The 10,812-nt window shown below is 47.8% G+C and overlaps 1 protein-coding gene across 1 annotated transcript in view; it reads right to left on the reverse strand.

The window, feature by feature from the left end:
- Nucleotides 1–10,812, reverse strand: part of large1 (LARGE xylosyl- and glucuronyltransferase 1) — a gene marked incomplete at its 3' end in the record, with an annotated part of 91,368 nt that overhangs the window by 33,925 nt on the left and 46,631 nt on the right. Inside the window, exons 6-7 of the mRNA XM_080538689.1 lie at nucleotides 5,569–5,673; nucleotides 3,165–3,277 (exon numbers count right to left, since the gene is read on the reverse strand). Of these exons, the coding sequence (XP_080394815.1) occupies nucleotides 3,165–3,277; nucleotides 5,569–5,673 (218 nt within the window). The remainder of the gene's footprint in view (nucleotides 1–3,164; nucleotides 3,278–5,568; nucleotides 5,674–10,812) is intronic.

A 10,812-nucleotide genomic window follows, 5' to 3' on the forward strand; every position in this document is an offset into this window, starting at 1 on the left:
GAAGCCATGGATGACTGAGAAGGTCCGACAACTGCTCAAGGAGAGGAACAACGCCTTCTCAGCGAAGGACAAACTGCTGTACAACACCACCAGGGCTAACCTAAACCGTGGCATCCGGGAGGCCAAGGCAGACCACAGAGATAAGATTGAGGAATGCTTCCTGAGCAACGACTCCAGGCGGGTGTGGCAGGGGGTTCAGCACATGACAAACTTCAGAGCCAACAAGCTAACAGCCGCTGAGGGCGACCCCCTGCTGGCGGAAGAGCTGACCTCCTTCTACGCCCGGTTCGACGAGGGGCGAACGGAGGTAACCAGAACACAAACACCACTCTCTCCAGCTCTCAGCAGCCTCACCCTCACAGAGCATGAAGTGAGACGCGTGCTGAAGGCGGTGGACCCCAGAAAAGCCTCAGGGCCGGACGGCGTCCTGGGACCGGTGCTGAGGGACTGTGCCGACCAGCTGGCCGGGGTTTTCACCAACATCTTCAACCAGTCCCTGTCCCAGGCCACCATCCCACCCTGCCTGAAAACCTCAACAATCATCCCAGTCCCGAAGAAAAGCACGGTGAGCTTTGAAGCATGAAGTGCTTCGAGAAACTGGTCCGGGCCCACATAGTCACACGCCTCCCGCCCAACCTGGATCCATACCAGTTCGCCTACAGAGCCCACAGGTCCACAGAGGACGCCATCGCGACGACTCTCCACTCCACTCTATCCCACCTGGAGAGGGGGAACAGCTACGCGAGACTGCTCTTTGTGGACTTCAGCTCTGCTTTCAACACTATCCTTCCAGACAGGCTAGTGACCAAACTACTAGACCTGGGACTATCACACTCTATCTGTGCATGGATCAAGGACTTCCTGTCTGACCGCCCCCAGAGGGTGCGGGTGGGCTCCCACACCTCCACAGCCCTCAGACTCAGCACTGGGTCCCCCCAGGGCTGCGTGCTAAGCCCCATCCTCTACAACCTCTACACCTACGACTTCACCCCCGTCCACCCCAGCAACTCCATCATAAAGTTTGCAGACGACACCACCGTGGTGGGCTGCATCTCGGGGGGGGACGAGGCGGCGTACAGGGATGAGGTGGAGCAGCTGGGCAAGCTGTGCAAGGTTAACAACCTGCTGCTGAACCAGTCAAAGACCCAGGAAATCATCGTAGACTTCAGGAGGAAAAAATCTGAGGTCCAGCCCCTGCTCGTCGATGGAGGGAGCGTAGAGAGAGTCTCAACTCTCCGATTCCTGGGGGTGCACATACAGGAGGACCTGTCCTGGAGGACCAACACAGCAGCCATCATCAAGAAGGCACAACAGCGGCTCTACTTCCTGAGAGTCCTCAGGAAATACCACCTCAGACAGGAGCTGCTTGTGACCTTCTACCGCTGCACAGTGGAGAGTATCCTCACCTACTGCATTTGCGTGTGGTTCTCCAGCTGCACAGCCGCAGAGAGGAAAGCGCTACAGAGAGTTGTGAGATCGGCCCAGAAGATCATCGGCGCCCCCCTCCCCTCTCTGGAAGAGCTGTACAACACACACTGCCTCAGGAAGGCCTCCAAGATCTCCAGGGACCCATCCCACCCTGGGAACGAACACTTTGTTCGGCTGCGAACAGTGCAATATTGAAATACAACTGTGAACATTTCAAACCTGCAAACTGCGACACTTTAAATGAATGTGCAACAATACTATGTGCAATATGACAACCCTTGTGTACATAAGGTTCAGATATAGGAAATGTTAGGATATTTATAGCATAGCATAGAGTACAGCACAGTGTTTTATTGTATAGTATAGTAGTATAGTATAGTGGATAGTGTACATAGCCTTTATTTATGTAAACCAGCTCTTTTCCCTTCTTGTTTTTAGTATTATCATTTTTTTCCCAAGCACCAGGGGAGCCCCCCCCTCCTAAATGTCGTTGTATGGTACCTGTACTGTATAAATGACAATAAAGACCATTCATTCATTCATTCATTCATTCATCAGGCAGGAAGCTGCTATAAAATGCTTGCCCCTCTGACAGGAAGGGGCTTTTTTGTCTGCTACTTTTTCTCTCAGCTGCTGTAACTTTGCTTAATAAAAGGCCTCGTTTGAGTCAATCGATTTAAGCTCTGTGTGCTTTATAAGTTCTACTCATCTACTAAGAAGCAATTAAATCCACAACACTAGCTTGCCCCCCCGAGCATTTTGTTGCGTCATATCCCCTTTCTTCCTCATCTCATGACAAATACAACTTGAGTTTAACTGAACTGAACCAAAGCTTGTTTCATCTACATGTTTAGACTTTGACGTTCAGATCTTTCCGGTTCACGGGGATAAAAAAGGAGGGAGAACAGAGGAAGTTGCCTCTCCTAAGGGGACACAGGAAGCGTGACACCCTCGTCAAGAAAGCGGTGACGAAGAGGTGCTGACAGCCGATTGGTGGATTGAACTCGGCAGGGGGGCGGAGGGAGAAGTGAAACGCTTCTAGAATGGTCTCTCATATCTGATCTGCAAACATCACAGGAATCTATTGAGCGGATGTTTAATTAAAAGCTCATAAAAGGGCTTCTCTCTTCTCGCTTCTGTGAGCTTTGATCAGCACTTAAGCTAAGATGGGAAGACCCTCTGTGTTTCACCACCGTACAATGCTGGGAACAAAAAGGAACAAAAGACGAAATGGAATGTCGTGGATTTTAATGAGACTCAAGATAGTAACTTGCTTTAAATCTAAGTATAATATCTATTAAAGAAATGGTCTTTAACAATTCTCGAGTTGGGCAGTCAAAAGCCTCACAATGGGAGGCTTTCAAAGACTGACACCAAACTTCCACATTGTACACTTGGTATACTGTCAACATAGTCACAACATTGATAACAAGTCTGCACTCCATCACTGTCCCTGAACACAAGGTCCTCAGTCAGGGCTCTGTGTTCATAAACAGGACAGCCAGACTCTCAACAATCCCACAATCCCACCAGAACTTCCCCATGGAAATCTACTGTTACACTCTGTGTGAAAATGGATAGATCATACATACATACAATACAATACAATACATGTTAAAAATCCATTACAGGAATCACGTACATCTTTGGAGCGTAGTTCTCAAGAAATGTTTTATGACCCAGAAGATGTGTTTTGTGTGTGTGTGTGTGTGTGTGTGTGTGTGTGTGTGGCTAACCTGGTCTGCCAGTGAGGTGGACAGCATGCTCATCAGCTCCCTCTCGGCCGTCAGCCTCCACATCTGCTCCCAACGCAGCTTCCTCAGACGGTCCAACAGCAGCAGAATCACCCCTGGAACACACACACACACACACACACACACACACATGCAAACACACACACACACACACACACGCATGCAAACACACACACACACACAAACACACACACACACACACACACACCTCAGTTACTATAAAAACATTGATTTCTATCTGGTAGGTGTGCCAGCTGCTGTCCATTAGTCTGGTACAATGTTTCCATTGTAGCTGAAGGTCAGTGTGTGTGTGTGTGTGTGTGTGTGTGTGTGTGTGTGTGTGTGAAGGCATGGACACAGAAGGCCGCGGTTACAGTATTAATGTACACATTACAGTAAAGTCTACGTCCACATTACAGAACATTAATGGTGAAAACAAACTTAAAACTGGAAATTTCCGCCCGTCAGTGACGCACTTTCCTTCACACAAAACTTCCTCCACAAAACAACGACAATGAACAATGGAAAAAAACCTTCTTCTTAATACGTTCGGCAAAGCTCCTCTCACGAATAAAAGAAAATGCTCCTGGCGTGTGCAAACAAGAACAGGAAAAAAAGAACCGTTTTCAGAGAGAGAGAGAGAGAGAGAGCGAGAGAGAGCGAGAGAGAGCGAGAGAGAGCGAGAGAGAGCGAGAGAGAGAGAGAGCGAGAGAGAGAGAGAGAGAGAGAGAGAGAGAGAGAGAGAGAGAGAGCGAGAGCGAGCGAGAGAGAGGGCGAGAGCGAGCGAGAGAAACGTAGTGAATCATTTCTTGGATTGTAACAAAACAAGCCTCCCTCCTCCAGCCCCTCGCTGTGCGCCATCTGGTACAAAACACCGCCCGCCACAATGCTTACCGCCGCCGCGCTCCAAGCCGCTCTGTGAAATTGCTGCTTGTATGTGGAAGGCATGAGGAATGAGGACGCCCCCACAGGTGTTCAAGGCTCAGAGGTCATTTCATCTCTGGAAAATCTCAACTATATACTGTATATATATATATATATATATATATATATATATATATATATATATATATATACCGGTAGTTTGTGGGGAGAGCAAAAAAATGCATAGACCTTCCTATTTGAGAGACTTATGATTGCCTCTGCGCTCTGTTCAAAACGGCTTTCCCTCCGCAACGACTTCTAAATGTGTCTGCTGTGAAATCCTGCCCGGCTCCTCCTGGTATTAAGCCGTAGAAGAAAAAAAAGAGAAGCAAACTGGCTGTTTGTTTTGGGTTATAGTCAATAAAAAGATTATCTTCATACTTCACAGTTCCTGCGAGAAAGCGGGTATTGTGAGAAGCCTATACGTCTCTCGGTGTGAAAAGGACCTGCTGGATTTGATGGGGCAGGGGGGGGGGGGGGGGGCATATAAAAGGCAAGGAAAAAATAATAACACGATGTAATGGAATCCAATCAATTTCACTATCAGTGGCTCTCCGCGGCTTTCCCCCCCTGAAATGATGTTGCTTTTTGAAAAATATGTTTCCATTCGCTTTTAACGAGCCCAGGAGGTTTATTGTGGCTCCTTGCATATTTCATCAATGTCACGGGGGGGGGAAAAAGCACTTAACTCCTGTATGAAATATACATTCTGTCATTCCCTCCACGTGTGCCACTATTACACCACGGAAAAAGAGGAAAAACCTCTCAATGATAAACGAAACCGGGGGAGAAGCTTCAGAGCAATCAGAAAGTGTTCAGAGGGAGGGGGGGGGGGGGGGGTCATTAGGGGCAAAAGCGAACTCGCTCCTGTACAGTTCAAAACAACACTCTGCCCCCCCCCCCCCCCCCACCCTCCTGAGTCTGGACATGACTGAAATACATTTTGGATCCAAGCGCTTTGAGCTGCAACGTTTGCAGGAAAAGGGCTATACAAATAAAGGTTATTATTATGATCATGATTATGATTATGATTATGGTTATTATTATTATTATTCTGTCAGTGCGTCTGCTGCATGCTCCACTCTTGATCCGCGCACAATTTTTGTTTTGTTTATATATATTATTATTTTTTATGTCCTATGCGCCAACCTCACCAAGTCAATGTCCTGTATGCGCAAATATACTTCTGATTCTGAATCTGATCTTACAAACCTGTCTGCATTTCAACTTCAGATTTCAATGGCGTGGCACATCATTTGAAAGCTGACGATCTGTACTTTCATAATCTGTAAAAAAAGACCCTTGCCCTACTTGTTCCACAACACACCAGCAGCTGTCACACATCTGACGTCTCAACCAACGTCTGTGGAAGAGCCCATAGGAGCCCATTCAGGCTGTGATTGGTGGAGGTGGTGGTGGTGGTGGGTTGTGATTGGTGGAGGTGGTGGTGGGGGTGACTCACCGGTGTTGAAGCCCCTCCCCAGGGCGGGCCAGGGGCGGTGGTTCTTCCACAGGTTCCCCAGGTACCAGTCACTCTGGTTCTCCACCAGACCCAACACCTGCTGACCTGGGGACCACAACACAACACACTCTCATTAGCACTCTCTCTGTGTGTGTGTCTGTGTGTGTGTGTGTGTGTGTACGCGTGCGTGAATGTGTGTGTGTAGTATACGTGTGTGTGAATGTGTGTTTGAGTGTGTATGCGTGTATGCGTGTGTGAATGTGTGTGTGTGTGTGTGTGAATGTGTGTATGCGTGTGTGGATGTGTGTTTGTGTGTGTGTGTGTATACATGTGTGTGTGTACGTGTGTGTGTACGTGTGTATGCGTGTGTGAATGTGTGTGTGTGTGTGTATACGTGTGTATGTGTATACCTGTTTGTGTATACCTGTGTGCGTGTGTGTATGTGTGTGTGTGTGTGTGTGTGTGTGTGTGTGTGTGTGCGTGCGTAGCTCCATAACAGTTCTTCCTGTAAGTAGACCTGCAACCAACTTTGCCCCAGTGAGTTGATACGCCTCCCAGGCTGCTAGGAGAACCAAATCAGTTTGGAAACACGTGTAATTGAATGTAATTGAACCAATAAGCACCGCTGTCCCCGGGCCCCGGCACACAGCGTGGTTTACTGCCTGCAGACAGCAGCAGAGGGGCAGACAAGAGGCGGCTCATTATGGGATGCATCTGGGTCCGCTAGTTCAACGCACCACAGGGATCCGCTAGCGTTTAATAAAACAGGCTTTTATGCATATGACTCAACCCATAACTCTTGTGGGTAAAATGCAAATTGCAAAATTTCGACTCCAGAAGCTTTTTTTTGGGCGGGACCCTCTGAGCTGGCACATTTGGGGGGCTGACTCTCTGAACGGAGAAACGCCAGGGTGAATGAGGAACAGATGAAAGGGGGAAATAAAGAGAGAGAGAGAGTAGGAGGAGGAGGAGAAGGAGGGGGGGGAGGGGGATGGGAGAGAGGGTGCGAGCGCGCGCGGGGGGGGGACCTTGGATGGGGTGAGGGGGTGAAGGGGGCGAGGGGGAGGGCAGGGCAAGGATACGGGGGAGGAAGAAGATAGTGATAAGGGAGGAGGGAGGAGGGCAGAGGGAGGAGGGGGGGGAGATGGTGGGGAGGGAGAGGGGAGAGGGGAGGTAATGGTGTCAGCTTTAATGACGGCAGTAAGGAAGATTAATGAGAGACTATTGGAGGAGAGCAGCATGGAGCAGACAGCCCTTTAGAACCCATGAAAACAGAGACCACCGCTCTGCACTCAAGGTGACAACTGAGAGGACCAATTAGGTGGCGGACCTCTGGTGGTTAACGGCAGCCAGGCCAAGGTGCTTCTCCTTGATTAGGCTTCATTAAAGCATTTTCCTACAGCCTCTCGGAAAAGACACACATATCCTGTGTGGAGCGAGGACAGACTATGGTAAACAAGAGTCGTTTTGAGATTTCACACCGGGGAGTTAAAAGACTTAGGGGGAATCACACAAATTGCAAGCTGCTTTTCTTTTGTTTTTTGTTTTTTTTTGTTTTCGTGCTTTCAGAAGCCGCTAGGCGCTGTGACAAAATGAAAAGAACGAAAGAAGGAAAGAAGAAGGTGAACATCTGTTTATCTCCAGATGCATCTCCAGATCTGAAGATCTTCCGCTTTTTGCATTTGTCATAATAATAGAGAGAATGAGCCGTGCCAGATGGGTGACATTAGTTTCACTTTGAGTGAAATATAACAGGAGTGAAATATTCCACTTTCCAAAAACCACTCTCCACTCCCAACCCTCCTTTCATTTAAGTCAGCCAACCCTGACAGGCGCAAGAAAGACAAACAAAACAAAAACAAATCAATACTGTTCTCTCAGCTTCTCGAAACAGGAAGAAAAAAAAGAGATTCAAGATTCAAGACATAGGTCACTATGAAAATACCCATTAAAAAAAATGACAAAAAACCCCACATATTTTATTATTATTCAACCCCTTCGAAAGAAACTTCCAGGTTATGTGTCGTTTCTACAGCCTCTAAGCTATACCCATCCGGTACAGTAGCTTATCATTTCCTTTTCACACCTAATTAACCTCTATTGTTCTGTTTAGTGGGTCTATTGATCCTCCAATCAGATACTTGGAGGAGCAATCTGACCCGTCACCACAGCTCGGAGAGAAGTCGATAAGGAGCTATTTACAGATTAAGAGTTTGGACAGAATACAGTAGAAAATTCGAACGTAATAGTATGCATGTGTCGCTTTGCCTGGGGCTTCAGACAGCTATCGTTAGTAGGCGATCCATAGGCTATCTTAACCAGCAGAAAACCTATCGCATCTTTATTTAATTAGCTGTGGCGAAGCAGAGAGAGAGAGAGAGCGACAGAGAGAGAGAGAGAGAGAGAGAGAGAGAGAGAGAGCGAGAGCGAGAGACAGAGAGAGAGAGAGACAGAGGGAGAGAAAGAGAAAGAGAGAGACACAGAGAGAGACACAGAGAGAGAGAGACAAAGAGAGAGACACAGAGAGCAGAGAGAGACAGAGAGCGAGCAAGAGAGAGAGAGAGAGAGAGACAGAGGGACAGGAGAGCGAGAGACAGACAGACAAAGAGAGAGGGACAGAGAGACACAGAGAGAGAGACAGAGAGACAGAGAGAGATTCATCCTTTATTCTAGTATACCTTTAATTGTATGTACATTACATTATTTTTCTTTTTGTTTTTATCTTCACACTTGCTTTGGCAATGTAAACATATGTTTTCCATGCCAATAAAGCGAGAGAGAGAGACAGAAGGAGAGATAGAGGGAGAGACAGAGAGAGAGATAGAGGGAGAGACAGAGGGAGAGACAGAGAGAGAGACAGAGAGAGAGACAGAGGGAGAGAGAGAGACAGAGGGAGAGACAGAGGGAGAGACAGAGAGAGAGATAGAGGGAGAGACAGAGGGAGAGACAGAGGGAGAGAGAGAGACAGAGGGAGAGAGAGAGACAGAGGGAGAGACAGAGACAGAGGAAGAGACAGAGGAAGAGACAGAGACAGAGGGAGAGACAGAGACAGAGGGAGAGACAGAGGGAGAGGGAGAGACAGAGGGAGAGACAGAGGGAGAGACAGAGGGAGAGACAGAGGGAGAGACAGAGGGAGAGACAGAGGGAGAGGGATCTGGTCTGGGAGTTTTCTGCAGATCCACTGGCGTTCCCAGAATGCCTCCTGTCTTCCCCACGCCTCCTCATCCTCTAACCGAGAGCCCACCTTCCCTCCTGATAGCAACTCTACCTCCGTCTGGCTGGAATGGAACGTGTTCACTAACCGCCGGCTTGTGTGTGATTGCCAAGTTTGCCTGTGTTTTGTTGCTGTTTTCTTCTATTTCATGGTATTCCATTGTATTCTAGAAGGTGTTCTATTCTACTCTAGAATGTGTTCTATTCTATTCTCTCTCAGCAGACTGCTGTCATGCGTCTCGGAAACTCTAGAAAGTCAACCCGACTCCGGTGTTGCCAGATTGTGGCGTGTTCCAGCCCAATTGGGCTACTTATGATCACACCGGGCGATTTTTAGACTGTGGTTAGGCTGGAAAACAATCCCATCTGGCAACACTGACCGACTCCCGGACACTGACATCATGTGATTAAGGATTACACCGGAGGAGGATGTGAAGCAATGGCAAACGGCAGCGCCGGGCCTGTGTGTCCTTGGCCAAGTGATCAGACAGAAAGCGCCCCCCGTCACCCAACAATTTGATCTACGGGCCGAGCGAGTGAATACCTCATACACTTAAGAACGGTAATACACTTAAAGGTGCAATCTGTAATTCAGATGACAACGAAGCAGCAGAGCTCCTTTGTTTGCTAAACAGTTGAAGGACAGACATGGCTTTAGAAATGTAATCACTCTCAATGTTCTAGACAGACAGGGTTCCCACACCTTCTGAAACATCCAATTCAAGCACCTTTCAAGGACTTTCAAGACTCAATTCCCTCAAATTCAAGGACCCAACACGGCATAGTTTGAGACAGAACTAGTTGACGAGCTAGGTAAAACATTTTTGAATATATATATTTAGAGAGAGAGAGAGGGGGGGGGGGGGGGATTCAAGCACTTTCAATGACCCATGTCTATTTTCAAAAGACCTTGGTTTCTTTTTCTCAAATTCACAAACTTTCAAGGATTTCAAGGACCCGTGGGAACCCTGTCTCAATGTTCTAGACAGAGCCTGTGTACGGATGCAAAGACTGGCTACCCGTGAGATCAACGTGATCGTTTTTAACCGTGTGTTGAAGCTGTTGTCCCCACGATGCGATCGATAGCTTCCTACGTCCAATGCTTCATCTCCCAACACCACTGGGACAACGTTGACGAAACTTGGGTGAATGATGCGCCTTGCCATACAGGTAGCATTATTTACTGTTTTTAAAATAATATTGTTCAATCCTTGGAAATGAATCCAATAAGAAGCACTACATGCTCCGGTAACTTTCCAGCCTCGTCTCAAACACCATGGGACTGCCTTCACATAAAATTCAAAGCTGTAAGAAGAAGCAAGACTGATAACGCAATTACATTTAAATAAGCATTACACGTTCCGGTAACTCTTCAGTCATGCGTTAATGAATAATTGTCAAATTCTACACAATCTCTTGGGGGAGAACACGTTTACTGTAACACTTGTTTACAAAAACATTGTTTACAACGAATGAAGTCAAACAGGTTCATATGTTGGGTTCTAGTGGCGTGAGACAGTTCAACCGAGCCTGTGAGGCATTTCAACGGTGTATGGTAAATGTCATTTGGGGTTCAGTGTCTTGCCCAAGGAACCGCCGATCTGCCAACCTTGCGATCATTAGACGGCGGCTCTACCTCCTGCGCCACAGCCGCCCCCGTGCAGGTATATCCTTCCAGAATGGATGGATCTATATCGTTCGTTGAAACGAACCCAAAAATAGAGAGTATACGACTCACACCTGTAGGTGTTGGAGCGTGTCAAGGGCAGACAGTCGACTTTCAGCTGCCAGAAATCTGTCAAACTGTCATCTTCCACCCCCCTCCGTTATTCTGGGTGGAGGTGGAGACGGAGAGATCAAGGGGAGGTATGATGTGAGACATGTCACTGTGACCCATTTCTGTCTCGGGGAACGGGAAGGCCGACCTTACTGCATATCAACTACCAGACCCAGGAGCCAGGGCCCCGCATTCAACATGTTTTCTCTCTCTCTCTCTCTCTCTCTCTCTCTCTCTCTCTCTCTCTCTCTCTC

Source organism: Nansenia antarctica, assembly GCF_963989245.1.
Source record: "Nansenia antarctica genome assembly, chromosome: 8".
Classification (NCBI taxonomy): Eukaryota; Metazoa; Chordata; class Actinopteri; order Argentiniformes; family Microstomatidae; genus Nansenia; species Nansenia antarctica.